At 36.5% G+C, this 24,811-nt stretch overlaps 1 protein-coding gene across 8 annotated transcripts in view; it reads left to right on the forward strand.

The window, feature by feature from the left end:
- The window catches only part of LOC129738735 (acetylcholine receptor subunit alpha-like), a 99,942-nt gene extending 76,085 nt beyond the window's left edge, over positions 1 to 23,857 (forward strand). For 6 of the 8 annotated variants that reach the window (XM_055729981.1, XM_055729982.1, XM_055729983.1 and 3 more), the window contains 5 exons: positions 2,517 to 2,605; positions 3,935 to 3,989; positions 14,004 to 14,135; positions 14,468 to 14,750; positions 21,454 to 23,857. In XM_055729981.1, the coding sequence (XP_055585956.1) occupies positions 2,517 to 2,605; positions 3,935 to 3,989; positions 14,004 to 14,135; positions 14,468 to 14,750; positions 21,454 to 21,645 (751 nt within the window). In that variant the 3' untranslated portion in view covers positions 21,646 to 23,857. Of the gene's footprint in view, positions 1 to 2,516; positions 2,606 to 3,934; positions 3,990 to 14,003; positions 14,136 to 14,446; positions 14,751 to 21,453 lie in introns of all 8 variants that reach the window. The other 2 variants (XM_055729985.1, XM_055729984.1) reach the window with 2 other exon arrangements.
- Positions 23,858 to 24,811: the final 954 nt, after the last annotated feature.

Consider the following 24,811-nt stretch of genomic DNA (forward strand, 5'->3'; position numbering starts at 1 on the left):
CCATATTGCCTTAGTAAAAAAATGACCTATTTCTGCAACGATCATCAGTATAAATTATCTTGCAACTGGTTGGATCCTGACAAGTCTATCTTACGACCCTACTCCTGGAATCAACCACAATACTAACCTTCCAGAGCATGTATTCTAAGCCTAAGCCTATAGTCCTATTGCAAGCGAATCCACCTACAGAGTACCTACCCACTACTGGACTAACCTCTGGACTGGACTGGACTTATCCACAAAAAAAAACCTTTATATGAGAATAAGCTGCTCTCGATCGACACACGACGGGCATAAAGGTGACAAACCTCGAATCTTGGGGAAAAGAGGTCGGATCTCGAGTCGTTAGAGGAAATATCAGACCTCGAGTCTTCCGAAGGAGACGTTTGTGTGGTCAACCCCGAGTCTTTACGATAAGAGGTCGGATCTCGAGTCGCAAGAGGGGAGATCAGGCCTCGAGTCGCGAAGAAGAGAGGTATTGCTGAAAGTGTTCTCGTTAATGAGTATTGCCTTGAAGCGCACTCGCGCGAATAGACCTCCTACTATTGATGGATAGTGTGTTAAAAAGTTCGAGGTGGGAACTAGGTCTGCGGCCCCAGGTGGAGTTTAGGGAGTGTCCATGGACCAAGAGTTACAAACTGGGGGGCTCGCCGTACCTTGGAATACAAACCTTAAACCGGGGTTTACCACCTGTGGTTATCAACTAAAAAATAAAAGACAGTTGAGGCACACCTTCCGAAGCTTCAGTCTAATTTAAAATGATGTTGTAAGCGAATCCACCGTTGTGGCCTGAATAGCCAGGAGACGAAAGCTGGGGTCTACGAACTACCTTTCAAAGTTGGGGACAATTTTGAAATGATGCTTCTTATAGTACTGTTACAAGAAATTTCATCTCTGGACTTACCATTCTCAGCATGTCTCTTCCGGCTTTTCGCGTGACCTGAGGAAATCACTTGTAGGCTATAAAAGGCCTATAGAAGGCCGCATCAAAGGACTACGGAATACCTCTGGGAAGATGGGCAATTTACTATTGGTAATGCTGTTATCTATCGAAAAATTTCGAGCGCAAAGCAAGCTGACGCACTAAGTTAAAAGGACTTAAATACGCCTTAGGTAAAGATAGCAACTATGCACAACAAAAAAGTATGTCATTCGGCCCTTTTCGGATGAAGCTATTCGGCACAACAAAGGATGTAGAATATCTTTCCGAAATACCTGGACCGTTGAGCGCGTGAAAATGTCTAAATTTTTAAAAGAAACATTTGGTCATCATAATGCACCTGCTGTTTCCAAAGAGTGATAATTTTTGGCACGCGTTTTGGAGCAAACAAAAAAAACACAAAATTACTATAATCAGGTTTCTTAGAAGTATGATAAATATTCCAAGATATTTAAAGACCCTTTTTAAATAATTTAAATTACTGAATTATGAAGTTTTGAAACCAGTTTCAATTTTGAGGCCCCTACTTTTGGCTTCAACAACGCACCTGCTACCTTCCAAAAAGTGATGATTTATGGCAAATTTGTGGCATACAAAACTAACAGATTTTGGTTTTTATTCAACAACAGTAGTTTGGAAATGCGTTACCATTAACTATTGTTATATTTATCATATTTGAAAATGTTAAAAAAATGAACTGAATGCCCGGTATTAGAAAGTTTTTAACTTTTACGGGTCCCGTTTGGTCCGAACAATGCACCTGCTACTTCCCAGCAAGTGATGATTTATTGCATCGAGTTTAAAGCATAACAAAGTTAGTTACAAACCAAATATTCTGCACCCACCAGTCACCAACAGCGAATAAATCTATGCAGCCGTTGAACTGCTTCAATTGTGCATTCTCCATTCCTAGAAGTATAACGAGAAGAATAAAAACGTTATCGAAAGAACTACAGAGAGCAGCAGCAGCAGCATCGGAGAAGATCAATGAGAAAATCCGGAAAGCTAATAAAAGCGTGCGACTCGAACCGAACGAAAGCAAACGGTAGCGAAATTTAGACAGTCAATTGAAAAGACGCGGCGCTCATGAATGATGCATGACCCATTTTCAATACAGTCAGTCAGTTTCTCTCAAATAGCTTAGCTTTCATCAGCGAACGAACGAACCAACAACGAAGGAAGGAAAGCGCACGTAGAAACCTGAAAGCAGCGCGGCGGGAAATCGTTAATATTTAATTGAACGGAGACGCACGGTACTTTACGACTTTATAAACTCCCGACCGAACGACCTGGTCGACTAATGTCATCCAGGATCCAGCGGGAGGGTGAGGCCGGAACAAGATTGAAAGTGCAATAAAGACAGACTTTTAACGGTGCCGCCGTGATTCTGGGCGTCCCAACCAGATTACAATTGTCACTCATCCCACCTCCACATTCCTGGTCCGTTTGGGTTTTTATTTTAATAAATAATATATTTTGACGTTTTTGTTATCATTCACAATATTTCTACAACACATTTTCCGTCTATTTTCTGCTCATTCTCTTTTCTTCTCTTCTCTCCCCTCCACCCAAACAGTATATGCGTCACGGTGGTGGTGTTGAACGTACATTTTCGCTCCCCGCAGACACACAGAATGGCACCGTGGGTCAAAACGTTTTTCATAGGTAAGGCTGGATGGCTGGCGGCTAGGCTGCTTCCTGTCGTCGATTCTACGTCTAGGGTTTTATTGCATATTGCAGCGTTTGGTGAGGCAATATAACAGTTTTCCGGAGATGGTTCCGCCCGAAATCGTGACAACTTTAAGGTGGTACCTTCTACAATTGTGATTTTTTTCAGTTTTGTTGGTTTTTTGTGTTCTGTTTATAAATCTACTTGAATTTTTTCAAAGGGCCTCACAAAAATCTTTCTTTTTTAATTTCTTTCATGAGTTGAGGGGACTCTCTGGAGTTCCTGAGGGGACTCTCTGGAGTTCCTGAGGGGACTCTCTGGAGTTCCTGAGGGGACTCTCTGGAGTTCCTGAGGGGACTCTCTGGAGTTCCTGAGGGGACTCTCTGGAGTTCCTGAGGGGACTCTCTGGAGTTCCTGAGGGGACTCTCTGGAGTTCCTGAGGGGACTCTCTGGAGTTCCTGAGGGGACTCTCTGGAGTTCCTGAGGGGACTCTCTGGAGTTCCTGAGGGGACTCTCTGGAGTTCCTGAGGGGACTCTCTGGAGTTCCTGAGGGGACTCTCTGGAGTTCCTGAGGGGACTCTCTGGAGTTCCTGAGGGGACTCTCTGGAGTTCCTGAGGGGACTCTCTGGAGTTCCTGAGGGGACTCTCTGGAGTTCCTGAGGGGACTCTCTGGAGTTCCTGAGGGGACTCTCTGGAGTTCCTGAGGGGACTCTCTGGAGTTCCTGAGGGGACTCTCTGGAGTTCCTGAGGGGACTCTCTGGAGTTCCTGAGGGGACTCTCTGGAGTTCCTGAGGGGACTCTCTGGAGTTCCTGAGGGGACTCTCTGGAGTTCCTGAGGGGACTCTCTGGAGTTCCTGAGGGGACTCAGGAGCTCCTGAGGGGACTCTCTGGAGTTCCTTAGGGGACTCTCTAGAGTTTTTGAGGGGACTCTCTAGAACTCCTGAGGGGAGTCTCTAGAATTTCTTAGAGGACTCTCTAGAATTCCTGAGGAGATTCTCTGTATTTTCTGAAGAGACTCTTTGTCTCTTTGTTGTTGTTTAATTTAACTGTACATCAAAAAAGGTCGAAACGTTGTCACGATTTTTGGGTGTAACACTCTAGCTGCTACCTGTGTACGCAATAAAAGCAGATTGAAAACCCCACCCACAACATAGCGCGAGCCACCTAAAATCATACGCACTACAATGACTTCGTTTGTTTCCCCATTCTCTTTTTCTTCCTGCTGCTGTTACTTTGTACGTGAACCTGTACGCGGGCACCCAATTTATGCTGTTTGCATTGCGACTTCCGCCTGACGACGACGATGACAATGACATTGATAATAGATTTCCTTCCGAGGTTTCTGTTCATGAAACGGCCCGCCTACATCGAAAACCACAGGTAAACTAATCGCTCGCTAGTTTTCTCGCGCTACTAGTTAAAACTGCAGCATCCCAATCTCTTTCGTTCGCAAAAGCGAATAGAGAAATACAATACCTACTATGCCACCTATCGTACTTTTAACCACCAGCAGCATATTTTTTGAATGAGACACAGACAATTAGAGTTTTTAGCTCCCTTTTTATATTCCCTCTATTGTTTTTATTTCTAAACCCCGTTTTTCTCTTTCTTAGAGCATAACTAAACTTCTTTACTCTGAAAGCAATTTCTTTTCCAAAGATTCAACCACACTCACACACATACACATTAACTCTCTTTCACACGTTCTATTGTTTAAATTATCGAATGCGGTGTTTGTTCGATTTTGAGTTCGCTTGCTCGCTTTCGTCGGTTAATGAAAAGTCATTAGAAAGTTTGTTTAAGTCACTTTTTCCCCGACCGACTGATTCTAGTTATTAGCACCAGCACCCTCGAAGTTGGTTAAAAGAAAAGTTTTTCCTGAAAAGTTAAATTGCAAATAGATAAAGTGATAGGTAGCCGGTTTTGTTGTCTGGTGTGGTTCAGCACGTGATCCACATACTAAATAATCGAACCCAGTCTGAAGCTTTCAGAATCGAACAAGCAAACGGATCCAGTAACAGAAAAAAAACATTTGCATTTTGCGCCTCCTTTTCTTCCGAAAATTGCGTTCCTATTATGTTGCCTGAATGTTATTTTTTCCCGTTACGATATTATATTAGCTCTAAAAATAAATACACTCAACATTAGGGTGGAAGTAGATATATTGGAAAAAAAATCTTCATTTAATTTTGAAAAATCGATATATTTTGATCGATGGCCCGAAAACTGATTCTGTGTAATGTTTCAGAGTTGCCTGGTCAAATATGACGAAAAAGACAAAAAAAAACAAAAAAAGCCAAAAAGTAAAAAAAAGACAAAAAAGACAAAAAAAACAAAAAAGACAAAAAAGTTAAAAAAGTTAAAAAAAAGACAAAAAAGACAAAAAAAAAACAAAAAAGACAAAAAAGACAAAAAAGACAAAAAAGACAAAAAAGACAAAAAAAGACAAAAAAGACAAAAAAGACAAAAAAGACAAAAAAGACAAAAAAGACAAAAAAGACAAAAAAGACAAAAAAGACAAAAAAGACAAAAAAGACAAAAAAGACAAAAAAGACAAAAAAGACAAAAAAGACAAAAAAGACAAAAAAGACAAAAAAGACAAAAAAGACAAAAAAGACAAAAAAGACAAAAAAGACAAAAAAGACAAAAAAGACAAAAAAGACAAAAAAGACAAAAAAGACAAAAAAGACAAAAAAGACAAAAAAGACAAAAAAGACAAAAAAGACAAAAAAGACAAAAAAGACAAAAAAGACAAAAAAGACAAAAAAGACAAAAAAGACAAAAAAGACAAAAAAGACAAAAAAGACAAAAAAGACAAAAAAGACAAAAAAGACAAAAAAGACAAAAAAGACAAAAAAGACAAAAAAGACAAAAAAGACAAAAAAGACAAAAAAGACAAAAAAGACAAAAAAGACAAAAAAGACAAAAAAGACAAAAAAGACAAAAAAGACAAAAAAGACAAAAAAGACAAAAAAGACAAAAAAGACAAAAAAGACAAAAAAGACAAAAAAGACAAAAAAGACAAAAAAGACAAAAAAGACAAAAAGACAAAAAAGACAAAAAAGACAAAAAAGACAAAAAAGACAAAAAAGACAAAAAAGACAAAAAAGACAAAAAAGACAAAAAAGACAAAAAAGACAAAAAAGACAAAAAAGACAAAAAAGACAAAAAAGACTAAAAAGACTAAAAAGACAAAAAAGACTAAAAAGACAAAAAAGACAAAAAAGACAAAAAAGACAAAAAAGACAAAAAAGACAAAAAAGACAAAAAAGACAAAAAAGACAAAAAAGACAAAAAAGACAAAAAAGACAAAAAAGACAAAAAAGACAAAAAAGACAAAAAAGACAAAAAAGACAAAAAAGACAAAAAAGACAAAAAAGACAAAAAAGACAAAAAAGACAAAAAAGACAAAAAAGACAAAAAAGACAAAAAAGACAAAAAAGACAAAAAAGACAAAAAAGACAAAAAAGACAAAAAAGACAAAAAAGACAAAAAAGACAAAAAAGACAAAAAAGACAAAAAAGACAAAAAAAGACAAAAAAAAGACAAAAAAGACAAAAAAAGACAAAAAAGACAAAAAAGACAAAAAAGGCAAAAAACAAAAAAGACATAAAGACCAAAAAAACAAAAAAGGCAAAAAGACTAAAAAGACAAAAAAGACAAAAAAGACAAAAAAGACAAAAAAGACAAAAAAGACAAAAAAGACAAAAAGACAAAAAAGACAAAAAAGACAAAAAGACAAAAAAGACAAAAAAGACAAAAAAGACAAAAAAGACAAAAAAGACAAAAAAGACAAAAAAGACAAAAAAGACAAAAAAGACAAAAAAGACAAAAAAGACAAAAAAGACAAAAAAGACAAAAAAGACAAAAAAGACAAAAAAGACAAAAAAGACAAAAAAGACAAAAAAGACAAAAAAGACAAAAAAGACAAAAAAGACAAAAAAGACAAAAAAGACAAAAAAGACAAAAAAGACAAAAAAGACAAAAAAGACAAAAAAGACAAAAAAGACAAAAAAGACCTGGTCAAATATGACAAAAAAGACAAAAAAGACAAAAAAGACAAAAAAGACAAAAAAGACAAAAAAGACAAAAAAGACAAAAAAGACAAAAAAGACAAAAAAGACAAAAAAGACAAAAAAGACAAAAAAGACAAAAAAGACAAAAAAGACAAAAAAACAAAAAAGACAAAAAAGACAAAAAAGACAAAAAAGACAAAAAAGACAAAAAAGACAAAAAAGACAAAAAAGACAAAAAAGACAAAAAAGACAAAAAAGACAAAAAAGACAAAAAAGACAAAAAAGACAAAAAAGACAAAAAAGACAAAAAAGACAAAAAAGACAAAAAAGACAAAAAAGACAAAAAAGACAAAAAAGACAAAAAAGACAAAAAAGACAAAAAAGACAAAAAAGACAAAAAAGACAAAAAAGACAAAAAAGACAAAAAAGACAAAAAAGACAAAAAAGACAAAAAAGACAAAAAAGACAAAAAAGACAAAAAAGACAAAAAAGACAAAAAAGACAAAAAAGACAAAAAAGACAAAAAAGACAAAAAAGACAAAAAAGACAAAAAAGACAAAAAAGACAAAAAAGACAAAAAAGACAAAAAAGACAAAAAAGACAAAAAAGACAAAAAAGACAAAAAAGACAAAAAAGACAAAAAAGACAAAAAAGACAAAAAAGACAAAAAAGACAAAAAAGACAAAAAAGACAAAAAAGACAAAAAAGACAAAAAAGACAAAAAAGACAAAAAAGACAAAAAAGACAAAAAAGACAAAAAAGACAAAAAAGACAAAAAAGACAAAAAAGACAAAAAAGACAAAAAAGACAAAAAAGACAAAAAAGACAAAAAAGACAAAAAAGACAAAAAAGACAAAAAAGACAAAAAAGACAAAAAAGACAAAAAAGACAAAAAAGACAAAAAAGACAAAAAAGACAAAAAAGACAAAAAAGACAAAAAAGACAAAAAAGACAAAAAAGACAAAAAAGACAAAAAAGACAAAAAAGACAAAAAAGACAAAAAAGACAAAAAAGACAAAAAAGACAAAAAAGACAAAAAAGACAAAAAAGACAAAAAAGACAAAAAAGACAAAAAAGACAAAAAAGACAAAAAAGACAAAAAAGACAAAAAAGACAAAAAAGACAAAAAAGACAAAAAAGACAAAAAAGACAAAAAAGACAAAAAAGACAAAAAAGACAAAAAAGACAAAAAAGACAAAAAAGACAAAAAAGACAAAAAAGACAAAAAAGACAAAAAAGACAAAAAAGACAAAAAAGACAAAAAAGACAAAAAAGACAAAAAAGACAAAAAAGACAAAAAAGACAAAAAAGACAAAAAAGACAAAAAAGACAAAAAAGACAAAAAAGACAAAAAAGACAAAAAAGACAAAAAAGACAAAAAAGACAAAAAAGACAAAAAAGACAAAAAAGACAAAAAAGACAAAAAAGACAAAAAAGACAAAAAAGACAAAAAAGACAAAAAAGACAAAAAAGACAAAAAAGACAAAAAAGACAAAAAAGACAAAAAAGACAAAAAAGACAAAAAAGACAAAAAAGACAAAAAAGACAAAAAAGACAAAAAAGACAAAAAAGACAAAAAAGACAAAAAAGACAAAAAAGACAAAAAAGACAAAAAAGACAAAAAAGACAAAAAAGACAAAAAAGACAAAAAAGACAAAAAAGACAAAAAAGACAAAAAAGACAAAAAAGACAAAAAAGACAAAAAAGACAAAAAAGACAAAAAAGACAAAAAAGACAAAAAAGACAAAAAAAAGACAAAAAAGACAAAAAAGACAAAAAAGACAAAAAAGACAAAAAAGACAAAAAAGACAAAAAAGACAAAAAAGACAAAAAAGACAAAAAAGACAAAAAAGACAAAAAAGACAAAAAAGACAAAAAAGACAAAAAAGACAAAAAAGACAAAAAAGACAAAAAAGACAAAAAAGACAAAAAAGACAAAAAAGACAAAAAAGACAAAAAAGACAAAAAAGACAAAAAAGACAAAAAAGACAAAAAAGACAAAAAAGACAAAAAAGACAAAAAAGACAAAAAAGACAAAAAAGACAAAAAAGACAAAAAAGACAAAAAAGACAAAAAAGACAAAAAAGACAAAAAAGACAAAAAAGACAAAAAAGACAAAAAAGACAAAAAAGACAAAAAAGACAAAAAAGACAAAAAAGACAAAAAAGACAAAAAAGACAAAAAAGACAAAAAAGACAAAAAAGACAAAAAAGACAAAAAAGACAAAAAAGACAAAAAAGACAAAAAAGACAAAAAAGACAAAAAAGACAAAAAAGACAAAAAAGACAAAAAAGACAAAAAAGACAAAAAAGACAAAAAAGACAAAAAAGACAAAAAAGACAAAAAAGACAAAAAAGACAAAAAAGACAAAAAAGACAAAAAAGACAAAAAAGACAAAAAAGACAAAAAAGACAAAAAAGACAAAAAAGACAAAAAAGACAAAAAAGACAAAAAAGACAAAAAAGACAAAAAAGACAAAAAAGACAAAAAAGACAAAAAAGACAAAAAAGACAAAAAAGACAAAAAAGACAAAAAAGACAAAAAAGACAAAAAAGACAAAAAAGACAAAAAAGACAAAAAAGACAAAAAAGACAAAAAAGACAAAAAAGACAAAAAAGACAAAAAAGACAAAAAAGACAAAAAAGACAAAAAAGACAAAAAAGACAAAAAAGACAAAAAAGACAAAAAAGACAAAAAAGACAAAAAAGACAAAAAAGACAAAAAAGACAAAAAAGACAAAAAAGACAAAAAAGACAAAAAAGACAAAAAAGACAAAAAAGACAAAAAAGACAAAAAAGACAAAAAAGACAAAAAAGACAAAAAAGACAAAAAAGACAAAAAAGACAAAAAAGACAAAAAAGACAAAAAAGACAAAAAAGACAAAAAAGACAAAAAAGACAAAAAAGACAAAAAAGACAAAAAAGACAAAAAAGACAAAAAAGACAAAAAAGACAAAAAAGACAAAAAAGACAAAAAAGACAAAAAAGACAAAAAAGACAAAAAAGACAAAAAAGACAAAAAAGACAAAAAAGACAAAAAAGACAAAAAAGACAAAAAAGACAAAAAAGACAAAAAATACAAAAAAGACAAAACGACAAAAAATAGACAAAAAAGACAAAACGACAAAAAATAGACAAAAAAGACTAAAGACAAAAAAGACTAAAATGACAAGTAAGACTAAAAAGACAAAAAAGACTAAAAATCGAAAACGACAAAAAAAAAGAAAAAGGGAGAAAAGCCAAAAAAGAAACATATAAAGAGACAAGAACAAGAATCAAAGAGAAGGTTTGAAGAACCTCTTAGCTAAATGAAACTACTTTGAAATCATAGATAACAAGAGAAAAAAAAAACAAAAAATATTAAAAAACAATGATAAAAAAAACCGACAAAAAAGACTAAAATGGCAAATATAGACAACAACAAAATGCAAGTAATAAAATAAGACAAAAAAAATACAAAAAAAAAAAGAATTAAAAGATTTTAACACCACAACAAAAACATTTTTGTAATTTTCTTTTTTCATAATTGTGACTTTTGTCTTTTTTCATTGTTTTTTTTTCATTGTTATAGTGTTTGTTGGTTTTATTATTTTCGTCAGAATTTTTTAATTTTTTTTTCAATTTTGTAATTCTTGGCTTTTTCATTTTATTTCTTTTTTTAGTCATTATATACACTGCCGGCCAAAAGTTTGGGATCACCCACTAAAAAACATGCAAATTTTGATCGTTCATATCTCAGCCGTCTTAGGACATATTGAAAATCTTCTGATCTCATTTGAAAGATAATGAGCAATAGCTATCTCGGAGGTATTTTGCCCAAATATAATGTTTTAGTTTTGAACTTAAAACTTAACCTAAAGTTATAACATTTTCAAACAATCGCACTCAATATTCAAAGCCGATCATCTCGGGATAGGGTGGACCAAATCTCAAAATTTGAGTGGCATTAGAATTCCTGTTCTTTACTTCTCAAAACACAATCAAAAAAATTTGAGAAAAAATTCAAGAATGTATTTTTAATTAATAAAATAAACACTTGAGTTATCGTCCAAAAGTTTGGGATCACCTCTTTGTATGGTGAGTTTGGGATCATTCTTATAAAAACATGCAAATTTGTTTTATTCATATCTTTCTCATCTAACATCGTATTGCAGAGCTGAAGGGTTCATTTGGAAGCTTAGGAAGTGTTGTTTATTAATAAATTCATTCAAAAATTATATTTTGAAGTGATAACCATAAAAAAATCACCTGAAATTAATTGTTTTTTTGAAAGTTCTCAGATTTTTTTTATAATTTTCACCTTAAAATATAATTTTTGAATGAGTTTATTAAAAAACAACAATTCCTAAGCTTCCAAATGAACCCTTCAGCTCTGCAATACGATGTTAGATGAGAAAGATATGAATAAAACAAATTTGCATGTTTTTATAAGAATGATCCCAAACTCACCATACAAAGAGGTGATCCCAAACTTTTGGACGATAACTCGAGTGTCTATTTTATTAATTAAAAATACATTCTTGAATTTTTTCTGAAATTTTTTTGATTGTGTTTTGAGAAGTAAAGAACAGGAATTCTAATGCCACTCAAATTTTGAGATTTGGTCCACCCTATCCCAAGATGATCGGCTTTGAATATTGAGTGCGACTTTTTGAAAATGTTACAACTTTAGGTTAAGTTTTAAGTTCAAAACTAAAACAGAAAATGTTACAACTTTAGGTTAAGTTTTAAGTTCAAAACTAAAACATTATATTTGGGCAAAATACCTCCGAGATAGCTATTGCTCATTATCTTTCAAATGAGATCAGAAGATTTTCAATATGTCCTAAGACGGCTGAGATATGAACGATCAAAATTTGCATGTTTTTTAGTGGGTGATCCCAAACTTTTGGCCGGCAGTGTAGGTATATTTTTCTTTTCATTTTGTGATTTTTGTACCTTCAATTTCTGTCATTTTTTAATTTTTTTTGTTAGTTTTGTCTTTTTTGTTGTTTCTACACCGAAAAAAAAACCATGGTAATCGTTACCAAAACCAAGGGTTAATTTAAAAATAAAAACAGATGGATTTTTTTTGAGTACGTTTTTGTTTATCTTGAACATGAGTATGTTTAAAATTACCATGTGTATGCGTTATGGTGCGTTACGACGTACAATTTTACCATGCCATGGTAATTATGACAAAATAATGGTAATTTATCCATGCGTTCAATGAAACTATTTAAAATTTAAAAAATGCTGGTTTATTTATCCATCACTATTATTATTCACGTTATTTTTTCTCACATAAATATTGTTCGGCGTTAATGATCAGGAACTATAAACCTAACTTAACTCCGGTGTTCCGCCGTTGTCCAAAGATTGTATTGTTGCCTCCGTGAATCATCGTCGCCCCGTGTACTGAAAATAAGATATAAAAGAAATGTCAAATATTGTGCAGAAATACTAATAAAATTCACTTACTCTTGAACATTTTATGAACTGTTGAAATTAGCGGTTGTTGATGACTCGACGATGCGTTCTTGCGTTGATGCACTTCAGATTGTATGTAATGGCCTTCTGTGGATAAATAAAAAGTGATATCCTTCGTCACAGATCCCACACCAAAACACTTTACCTTCAAGATCGCAGCACGTAGCACATAATCAATATTGATTCAAAGTTTTCAACGTTAAATAAAAATTGAAATCCGTATTAATGGCAAGGCGGAAACAAAGTGACACAACTGATTGAAAACATTTTGGCTATTGACATCCATGGTAAAATGTACCAGAGTATTGTCACGATAACCAAAACTTTATCCAAATGCACAAAACGTTCCGCATGGTAAAATTAAACCTCTTATTTTATTAATGTTTACCACATTTTTTTTTGGCGCGCATGGTAGCATTAACCAAAAGATCGTTAAAATAACTAAAACTTCATTTATATCAACAAATTTAGCGCATGGTAAAATTAAACCCCTTTTATCATTTAGGTTTACCATATTTTTTCTGCCCCGCATGGTAGAATTAACTAAAAAGTCGTAAAATTCATCAGAACTTTGTTTATATCGACAATATCAACGTATGGTAGAATTAAACATTTTTATTTATTTCAGAATACCATGATTTTTCTTTCAGTGTATAAGTGATTAATTTTGTCATTTTTTATTTTTGTTGAAAAAGGGAGAAAAGCCAAAAAAGAAACATAAAAAGAGACAAGAACAAGAATCAAAGAGAAGGTTTGAGGAACCTCTTAGCTAAATGAAACTACTTTGAAATCATAGATTACAAGCGAAAAAAAAACAAAAAAAGATTAAAAAACAATGATAAAAAAAACCGACAAAAAAGACTAAAAAGACAATTATAGACAACAACAAAATGCAAGTAATAAAATAAAACAAAAAAAAAATACAAAAAAAAGAATTAAAAGGTTTCAACACCACAACAAAAACATTTTTGTAATTTTCTTTTTTCATAATTGTGGTTTTTGGCTTTTTTCATTGTTTTATTATTTTCGTCAGAATTTTTTAATTTTTTTTTCAATTTTGTGATTCTTGTCTTTATTTCATTTTTGTCATTTTATTTCTTTTTTATGTCATTATTTAGGTATATTTTTCTTTTAATTTTGTGATTTTTGTACTTTCAATTTCTGTCATTTTTTATTTTTTTTTTGTTAGTTTTGTCTTTTTTGTTATTTCTATAAATGATAAATTTTGTAATTTTTTATTTTTGTTCTTTTCGCGATTGTTATAAGTTATAATTTTTGTCATTGTATTTTTTTTTTGTCATTATGGTCAGTTTTTTTTAACTCATGTCATTTTTGTAATTTTACAATTTTTGTATTTTTTTCATTTTGTTCATATTTGTTTTTTGATCATTTTTATCATTCTGGCAATTCTTATACCTTTTGTAATTTTCATCATTTTGGTGGCCATTTCTTCATTCATTTGGTCATTAATGCTATTTTTGTGATATTTTCATTTTTTCATTTTTTTTTTTCAGGTTTGTCAAACATATTTACCATTATTTTTTTTGGTTGAGGGCCAAAAAAAGTTTTATTCTGCTTGAAGTCAAGTCTGACTGAGCTGAAATTTTTACAGGTCAGTTTTTGGGCCAATGTACAATCTATTAATGGTCTGTTTTCAAAATTTAACATGGTCCTTTCCCCTGCCACCCTACTCGACATCCACCCACTCAAACATCAAAACGACACCGAAAACGAAAAACATCGATAGATGAAAGAACACCAGAGATGAAAGGAGACCAAATATTAATATCCAAAAATATAAAAAAAAAACCTGAGATGAAAACCCTGCATTTGTACATTTAATCGCAAATTGTTTTTTTTTTTCTTTTTTCTACTTTTTCTACTTTCACCTTTTCTTGGCCTTTTCGTAGAAGAATGTTATCAAAAGATCCACACGCTTGCTTTTATCCTTATTATTCGACCACCACATTAAATCGCGTAGCTCGTTTCCATCCTTCTACTACTACTAGGACCTCATCGAAAGATGACCTTTCGCCGCTAAGGTATTTATAAACCATCCAATTTTATTAATGACTGTTTTGTATTCTTTTTTTTTCTTTCTCTACTTCAAAAATACCATGTTTAACGCGTTTTTTCGAATACGTTTTATATAAATATATATACAAATATTTATTGATTCCGTTTGTTACTTCAAATTAATCGAAAAATATAATCATATCAAAACAAAAACCACCCCATATATCGGTACCCTACTCCTCACCTTATTGCAAAATTAAAAAAAAACCATCCCATATCTATGTTAAACAAAAACACCCCTTACTCACCTAATTGATTGCGCTGAACAATTCACTAGAAGCAATTTTCAATTACATAGTCTGTCAGGCACGGGCCCCTTCGGCGGAAGCTGCCAGATACATGGGCCGCTGCAGGTGCCCCACTCGGAGTCGGAGGAGCTGTCGCTGTCGACGGCGGCCGATACGGCAGTGCCGTCGGCCGGAAGTGTAGGCGGAGGCCTGAGCGGTGGGACCAAGAGTCCGGTCTTCAAGCATCCGAGCAGCACCTTCTCGCACTCGGGCTGCCCGATCGAGATCCACCGTAGCTGCTTCTGCGTGCGGTTCATCGCCGAGCACACAAAGATGCTGGAGGATTCGACCAAGGTGAGTTCTTAACTAATAACTTGATTGCAAATTCACAGGTTTTTTACTTCATGCCCGAACCGATAGCGATATTCCATGAAGCAGTAACCGGTAACCACAGTCACATCCATATAACTTATCGAAAATCCTTCCTATACACTAGTGCTGCTCCCTTCTGAGAGGAAGCATCATTACAGGTGGTGGAAATATCTTGTATACCCACCATGGGGTGGGGAAAAGCCGTTTTCAAAAGAAATCGGCCGAACATGACCAAAGTTATTTATAAAAAACTGGATTTTCATGTTCCTCCCTAACAAAATTTCTCAAAGTCCCATATAAACTTTAGCCTCGTTGAGCGACCGCTTCCCGTGATCCGATCTGGCCCAAATTTGGCATGAGACCTTGCACTAGACCTAGGATCAATTTAAGCCTGCAGCACATAACATTTCGCTAGCTTGAAATTTCCCATACAAATTTGGGACAGTCTAGTGTCCACGATGAAATTGCCATACTATGAAATTGCTCTCCTAGTCCACACTAGGCAACATGAACTGCGATTTTTGTTATGAGACAAACTTTGTTGTCTGTTGTTGTTGTTGGAAACCTGAGACGGTCTCAGTGTCTCCCGAAGAAAATGGGAAACACTGAGACCGTCTTCTAACCTGGACTAGGCTTAACTTTTTAACCGTTGGGTAGAATTTAATGAAAATTTGGGTGGATTTAGTTCATAGTGCATTGTTTACATCCTGCAAGTTTTAAAGTCCGGTGATCTCCACTCGCGGAAATGGACTCGAAAGAACAGCTTGTGCGTGATAAAATCTTGCGCATTCATCACGAGAACAAGGATCACCCGCATCGTTCCATCGCTAAAACGTTGGGAATCGCGAATTCCACGATGTCGCGAGTGATTAAGCGGTTCGAGGAACGATTGACCACTAGAGTGCCCCAAATAACCCGACATTTGAAAAAGTTATGCGCTGCAGGCTTAAATTGACCCTAGGCCTAGAACAAGGTATCATGCCAAATTTGGGCCAGATCAGATCACGGGAAAGAGTCGCTCAACGAGCCTAAAGTTTGTATGGGATTTTGAGACATTTTGTTCGGGAGGAACATGACAATCCAGTTTTTCATGAACAACTTTGGTCCCCTTCGGCCGATTTCTTTTGAAAACGGTTTTTTTTAGTTTCTTGTACTAGGCCTAGGATCAATTTAAGCCTGCAGCGCATAACATTCCACAATCTTGAAATTTCCAATACAGTCTATTGATCACCGATCGAAAGCCCAGAAGTGAAGGAAAAAGTATTCCGTACTTCCGAATCTTAGCTGAATTTTTGTCCAGAAGGCTAAAACTAAGGCTGGGCTTCGAACGTTCAAGGGACAAAAGGCCCCTAATCGCAACGAGAAGCAAAACAAGTCAGCCAAAACCCGTGCCAGGAAGTTGTACCTCAACATGCTGACGAAAGTTGAATGCTGCATCATGGACAAGAATAAGTTCAGCGTTCCGGAGCATGTCCGCACTCAGATGATGTCCAAATTTGCGAATAAATTCCTGGTTTGGCAAGCCATCTGCACGTGCGGGAAGCGGAGTGCGCCTTTCGTGACCCATGACACTATGAACGGACAGGTGTAAATACATGAAAGAGTGCCTCCAGAAGCGGCTGCTTCCTCTCCTGAAGGCCCACAACGTCCCAACAATCTTCTAGCCGGATTTGGCCTCATGCCACTATTCCAAGGACGTGCTGAAGTTGTATGCGGACAATAAGGTCATTCTCGCGCCGAAAATGTTCAACCCTGCCAACACTCCGGAGCTCCGCCCCATCGAGAAGTACTGGGCGATTATGGAGCAGCACCTTCTTAAACGACCTAAGGTAGTGAAGACAGTCGAGAAATTGAAGAAAGCATGGGTTTACATACGAAAAACGGTTGGCTAGCAAACGGTAGACAATGTGCAACTCGAGACCCCATACACCCAACCTTCGGGTAGTGGTCATATCAGCTCTTGTCTGCAACTCTGATTCTCTACCTCCCCTTGGTGCTAGCTGGGGTGCGAGCAACCTTAGCGGAGATTGGGTACCCAACCCCGGTGGATGCTTTGATCGCATGCAGATTGAGTCAGGGGGCTTCGTACGCATTTGTTCTCCATGTCAGAGGCGGCGTGCGGAGAGCAACAACGTCCTGGTGGTGTTCGGGACCCAAAACAGCAACATCACGACGGTCCTCCTGCGAGATAATGGGGCTAGCTGCGGGCCTTGCGGACCCGTGATTACAAAAAACATAAGCAACGAACAACAAACAACAAATTTCGGATGGATATCGGCAAAGACCCACGCGACGAAAAGGGATTAGCGATTGGAAACTTGGAACATGGAACAGCCGATCTCTAAATTTTGTGGGCAGTACCCACGTGCTCTCCAACGAATTGAAGAGCCGCAAATTCGACATCGTAGCGCTGCAGGAGGTATGCTGGAAGGGCTCCATGGTACGAACGTACCCAGATGGACGTGCCATCTACCAGAGCTGCGGCAACACACATGAACTAGGAACAGCTTTTATAGTGATGGGAAAGATGCAAAAGCGCGTGATCGGGTGGCCAATCAACTCACGAATGTGCCGGTTGAGAATCAAGGGCCGGTTCTTCAACATCAGCATCATCAACGTGCACAGCCCTCACCTCGGAAGTACCGGTGACGACAAAGACGAATTTTACGCGCAGCTGGAGCGTGAATACGACCTTGCCCAAAACATGATATCAAGATCGTCATTGGGGATTTTAACGCTCAGGTCGGCCAGGAGGAGGAATTTAAACCGACAATTTTAAGGTTCAGTGCGCAACCCGCTGACCAACGAAAACGGCCTCAGACTGATAGATTTCGCCGCCTCCAAACGAATGGCCGTACGTAGTACCTTTTTCCAGCACCGCCTCCCACACAAGTACACCTGGAGATCACCGTACCAAACGGAATCACAGATCGACCACGTTTTGATTGACAGCCGGCACTTCTAGGACATCATCGACGTCAGATCCTGTCGAGGCGCCAACATCGAGTCGGATCACTATCTGGTGATGGTGAAGATGCGCCCAAAACTCTCCGTAGTGAACAACACACGAAACCGGCGCCCGCCCCGGTTAAATATCGCACGACTGAAGCAACCTGAGGTCGCAGCAGACTACGCGCAATCGGTCGAAGCAGCGATACCATCAAGACAGCCATCAACAGTGCTGCGGAGAACGTCATCGGTTATGTGGAGCGAACTCGACGGAACGACTGGTTCGACGAGGAGTGTAGGAGGGTGATGGACGAAGAGAATGCCGCGCGGGCGGCAGTAGTGCAAAAAGGCACCCGTCGAAATGTGGAAAATCACCGACAGCGGAAGAGGCAGCGAGTCCGAATTTTCCAGGAGAAAAAGCGCCGCCTGGAAGAGGAAGAGCTCGAGGAGCTGGAGCAGCTGCATCGTTCCCAAGAAACACGAAAGTTCTATCAGAAACTCAACGCATCCCGCAAAGGCTTTGTGCCGCAATCCGAAATGTGCCGGGATAAGGACGGAGGCATCCTGACGGACAATCGTGAGGTGTTCAAAAGGTGGAAGCACCCCTTCGATGAACACCTGAACGGCGCACATGCAGGAGATCAAGACGGTGGGGGGAGGTACATCGCCGGCGTAGCCAGCGACGTAGAGGAGCCACTCCCAACGATGAGTGAAGTTAAGGAAGCCATTCGCCAGCTGAATAGAAACAAGTCGGCTGGGAAGGATGGCATCGCAGCTGAATTCGTCAAAATGGGCCCGGACAAGTTGGCCGACTGCCTACACCGGTTGATAGTCCGGATCTAGGACATAAAACAGCTACCGGAGGAGTGGAAGGAGGGGGTAGTATGCCCCATCTACAAGAAGTGTGACAAATTGGACTGTGAGAACTACCGAGCGATCACTGTCCTCAATGCCGCCTACAAAGTGTTGTCCCGAATCCTACTCCGGCGCCTAACGCCACAAGCAAACAGATTCGTGGGAAGTCATTGTGGTATAGACGAGTTGGTAGAAGTTGGTAATTTTATAAAATAGAAAATAAAAGAAATACAGGAGAAATAAAAAAAAAATCAGGTATCAATCTTATAAATTTCCTTCTAATATGCAGAATGAGGCAGTATACCCAATTCAAATGATTCTGTTTTAATCGTGTATTCATATGAACTTAACGAAAAACAGATTTCGTACGAAAGCCGTTAAAGTTAAATCGTTGAAAGTTATCTCCCTTCTAAACGGTAAAAAGCGATAGCTCCACCGCGGCTTGAGCTATCGCTTTTTACCGTTTAGAAGGGAGATAACTTTCAACGATTTAACTTTAACGGCTTTCGTACGAAATCTGTTTTTCGTTAAGTTCATATGATTACACGATTAAAACAGAATCATTTGAATTGGGTATACTGCCTCATTCTGCATATTAGAAGGAAATTTATAAGATTGATACCTGATTTTTTTTTTATTTCTCCTGTATTTCTTTTATTTTCTATTTTATAAAATTACCAACTTCTACCAACTCGTCTATACCACAGTCATCAGGCCGGCTTCATGGAGGGACGGTAAACGACGGACCAGATATTCACATTAAGGCAAATCCTCCAAAAATGCCGGGAACACCAAGTCCCTACGCACCATCTATTCATCGACTTCAAAGCCGCATACGACACGATCGACAGTAACGAGCTATGGAAAATCATGGATGAGAACGGCTTTTCCGGGAAGCTGATCAGACTGATCAATGCGACGATGGATGGAACGCAGTGCTGTGTGCGGATCTCGGGTGAATTGTCGAGTTCATTCGAATCGCGCAGGGGGCTTCGACAAGGTGATGGTCTATCCTGCATGATGTTCAACGTGGCGTTAGAAGGTGTTATTCGATGAGCGGTGGGCGAAATGCGGGGCACGATTTTCAACAAATCCAGTCAACTTATCTGCTTTGCCGATGACATTGATATAGTCGGCAGATCATCTGCGGCGGTGGAGGAGATCTACCGCAAACTGAAACGCGAAGCACGAAGTGTAACCTGTATATGACGGTTGTTCTCTACGGGCACGAGACATGGATATTGCTCGAGGAGGACCTACGTACACTCGGAGTATTCGAGCGACGAGTGTTAAGAACCATCTTTGGCGGCTTTCAGGAGAACGGAGTGGAGGCGAAGGATGAATCACGAGCTCGCGCGACTCTATGGCGAACCCAGTATCTAGAAGGTGGTGAAGGCTGGCCGGATAACGCTGGGCGGGACATGTTGCGAGGATGCCGGACGACTGTTCTGCAAAACAGGTGTTCGCTACGAATCCGGTAGAAACAAGACGAGTGGGGGCGCAACGAGCGAGGTGGTTAGACCAAGTGGAGCGTGATCTTGCGAACGTGGGGTGCCCGAGGAATTGGAGAACGGTTGCCATGGACCGAGTGAATTTTAGGAATTATGTTCGTCAAGTTATGTCGTGAGACGGAATACTATGTAAATAAATTAAAAAAATAAACGAAAAACAGTTGATTCACAGGTTTTGCAGAATCTTATGGCCGGGGTTAAGGCCAAGGTGTGGCCATTTGCGTATGGACTGTAAATAAAATACGAGTAAAATAATAAAATGAAGTATAATAGTTATTTTCCAATCGAATTTTGCGAATCAATTTTGTGTGTGGCAGCCTTCCAGTGTGCCACACCGTACCGCAAGATTGTTGAGTTCTTTTTTACAAGATGGAAATTTGACTTCAAACCATAACAGCCGGGTTTTTGCTGATTGTCGAGTTCACGAACGACGGTATCCTCCTCCTGCTGCTACGGATTGCAATGGAGTTCGAGACAATCCATGACAGTGCGGCCGTGCCTATTGTCACTCTCTTGAACGTGTACTCGACGTAGATACTTAGCCTTTCGCCAACCATCATCCTCAGGTACTATACTAGAGCTACGGAAGGTCGTCGGGTCAGAGCCATTATTGAGAGGTCGTCGGACCGGTGCCATGATCGTCAGACCAGGATCCACTGGTGGACTTACGAATGGGATACCACGGAAGGTCGACAAGCCGGTGTCATGGAAGGTCGTCGGACCGAAAAGCCAAGTGGACGTATCGGACTGGAATCACTGGGAGATGTCAGGCCTCAGAAAAAGTTTGGAGACCGAAGGAAAGCTTGGAGCCGCAGGAAGAACGTCGAGACTAGAGCCATTGGGATGTCGAAGATCCTGGTGCAGTTCGCCAAACTGGTGCCTTGGAAGGTCATCGAGCTGCAACAAAGGCGAGAGCGTCGTGCAAATGGAGACGACGATCGAGATCCTTGCGTGCGTTGAAGAGGAGCAACCCCATCTTCCGCCAGAGGCAGTTAGGACACAGCGAATGTGTATGTTGAGGAGTGTTGAGATTTGCTTCATCGTAGCGATAGATGAAACGAACAACAACATATGAGTAAACATTTATCATTGTAACTTTGGGGATGGTTTCCCTATGAGACTGATAAGTTCATGTAAAGAATCTCCCATTTCGACTGCCCAAGTGCTTCCTTCAACAAACAGGTCTACTGTGCAACTCATTGTCTGAACCTAAATGTGAATAAAATACATAAATGTCTCATCAACCAAAACCGTAGTTCAAGTTGCCATAACAGTTTTTACACTGTATAGAAACATTAGGTTGAAACTTAACCAAATTTCCGTTTAAATTATACTAAAAATTTTTTTTCATTCCAAATATTTGTCACCAGGTTAAGGAAGACTGGAAGTACGTGGCCATGGTGCTGGATCGGTTGTTCCTGTGGATTTTCACGCTGGCCGTGCTGGCCGGAACCGCAGGCATCATCCTGCAAGCACCGACCCTATACGACGACCGGATACCGATAGACAAGACGTTCGACGAGTTGGCCACCACGTCGGTTGTCCGCTGCCCACCCCAATAGCAACAAACCGGGACAACGACGACGACGAAGATGACCAACAGCCGGAGGACGGTGATGACGATGATGATGATCGGAAGTGTGGCGGAAGCGATGTTGGCTCTGTTTCTGTGTGCGCTTGGGCTGAGTGCGTGTGTGCTGCTGTACGAGCGGCTGCTCCAGGGTTCCCGGATTTTCTGATACTTCCGGTTGCGGCCGAACGCTACCCACGGTGGCGGCGGCAGTCGGCCGACTGTTATCACCATCAAGGAGTGAATGGTTTTCGGTTTGGTTTTCTCATGGTAAACTTGCTCAACTAGGTCCCTCTGGTGGGGACACACAGATGTTACCCCCAAAATCCTTTTTTTCTACGCACAATAAATCACGCAAAACAGAACAGTCAATTCACCAGCTTGAACAATCGAATGTAATTTCTTTTTGTTATTTTCCAACACTAATTTTCCAGGCAAAGTGTGTGCAAGAACAGGTTTATAGTTTATATACTTAGATCAAGTTCACTCGTGTTGGGAAAAAGTGATAGAAATTTCAACCCTTGTAGCACATTTTGAAAATTTTACCATGAGAAATGTTTTCAAGATCTTTGGGCGTTGTATTTTTTTACAGTACAGAAACTATTTCAGCCGTTTGTGATAGAAATATTGCTATTTTTGCATCACAGCATGTGAAAATACAACACGTGTTGTAAAAAAACTTGAAGACCACAGATCTTGAAAATGTTTTTTCATGGCAACATTTTGAAAATGTGCTAAAAGTGTCAAAATTTCTACCACTTTTTCCCAACACCAGTGAACTTGCTTTTTGGTATACTTTTTTTTTGAAAAGTGTTATAGCGTTTTCGTTTATAACACTGGCAGGGTGGCAAACTTTTTCTCTTTAAACAAACAAAATCGTCACCCGGGACGATGCAAATATATGGTTGCTACACTCACCCTCAACTCTGACAATTTCTACGGAGTGCAACCGCCTGCTTGAGGTTCAAAACTCGGGTAAAACTGGTGGACTTCTTAATTCATAAACGAACACAATGACAGCAGTTAAAGCAAAACTCGCGAAGAACTAGGTTGCCTCTGCTGATAAATGAAAACGCTACTACTAAATGACAGGAGGAATCCAAAAATAAGAAAACTTTTTTTTAAAACTGATCAAAGTAACCATGAGAATTCATGTAAAGTTTGTTACACGTTTAGCTTAAAAACGCTTTTCATCCTAACAATACCCATCAGAGGTGTATGAATAGATTAGTTGTTTTAAATCAACGAATGTTCGTGTTGTGCCAACTTTTTTTAAGGAAAGAAACAGAACCGAAACTAGCGAATGCCACATGGAAATCATCGAACAGACAGTTGCAAAAAAACACACACACAGACACAACACAACTATACTTAATAATAAAGGGTAAATGTGTACGGGTTTTCAATTTGGATGGCCCAATATAACCTGGGGGCGTAGTTTTTAAAATCCAACAAAATTCAGAAAACACTTACAGTGGAAAAACCTAATAAGAAAAAATACAAAAAAATGAACACGTTTTAGGGTGTAACACAATTGTAGTAGAAATGGAAAAATTAACAAAAGCAACAACTCTTTTATCTAATAACATTGATAGTTAACATCTAAATATAAGACTAACCGTCAACGCATGAGAAAAAGAAAACAGAAACAAAAAAAGTGGTGTCAAAGAAACTACTTTTAGGAAACAATTAGCAAAATGTCCCAAGGCCAAAATGTGTGGATCACAATGATAAAGCAAACAAAAAAACAAGTCACATTTCATCAAAACTAGAACAATAGGAAATGATCAGCACACGCAGTGTAGGAAAACAAACAACATCCCAAAAAATGATACATGTTTGCTGAACAAACAAAAAAAACTATTTTATCATATTCGAATATGTGCCAAAAGAACTGTTTTAAAAGTAGTGTGTGGTAAAACGATTTTTTTCCCTTTTTATAACTCTGTACAGATCACGTCACGACACGACGAGAGAGAGAGAGATTTCACGAGAGAGGATCAATTGTTGAGTTTTACAATTTTGTTATTAATTGATACTGCCAATCCACATTGTGATAAGAAAAAAAAAGTTCACCAACGATCGTGAAGAACTTGTCAAATTAGTTGAGAAGCATTCATCGAAGAAAAAAACAAACTCCCCCAAAATCCCTGTATACCAAAACAAACGATTAGTAGCCCAAAAAAAAAACAAACAAACAAAAATTCCAACTGTTTTCTATAGGAGACACTATGAAAAGACAGAGTCAAACTAATGGAATATATGGTTTTGTTTCGAGGAAAGTTTTTAAGAAAAAAGGAAGGTCAGATCTAATTTAGACAAAACTAAAACATAACATAACGATTCATCCGCAAAACGTCATGACAGCAAAAAATCAACATCATGTTAACAGGAAACAAGAAACCCATGTAGAACTTAGGAGTGATGATATATTATTGCTAGAGAAAAAAAACCAAAACATTTATATAACAAATCGGAAGTAAAATAGAAAGAAAAAAACAAAAAAAAACTATTAAAATTGGCACCGTAAAGTGTAACAGTAAAAACAAATGTTTTAATCAAAATGAAGTAAATGATAAACTAAAATAAAAACACACTTGAGCACACACACAACTCAGAAACAGAGAAACAATGACACAAAAATACATCCACAACAATTAAACAAACTCACACACTGAAATCAAACAAACAAAAGAAAATAACAAAACTATTTTGAACAAACCAAACAAAAAAAAAACAATAACATTGCTAAACCAAAAGATGCAAATGAAGAAGAAGCAAAGCAAACCAAAAGCAAACTGGTATAAATCATATGACCTAAATGACATCGGTGTTGATTGTTGGTATAAAAATAAACTATAATAATTTGTTACACCTAACGCAAACAAAACAAAACAATAATCTTGTTTCGAGTAATAGAGATTCAGAGAAATGTTTCCTTTTGAATGCTTAACACGGCTGAATTATGATATGTAAATAAGACAAAAAGTAGTTTTTGAGGAGAAATGATTCTCTTGGGAGAAACTCCTATAAAAAATACAATTTTGACATTTGGGAAAATTTGGATTAATTTAAAAAAATTATCTATTCTAACATTTTTGACAGTTTTTAAAAATTCTTAGAACATTTTCATTGGCAAATTGTCAACATTTCTGAAA

This window comes from Uranotaenia lowii, chromosome 1 (genome assembly GCF_029784155.1).
Source record: "Uranotaenia lowii strain MFRU-FL chromosome 1, ASM2978415v1, whole genome shotgun sequence".
Lineage (NCBI taxonomy): Eukaryota > Metazoa > Arthropoda > Insecta > Diptera > Culicidae > Uranotaenia > Uranotaenia lowii.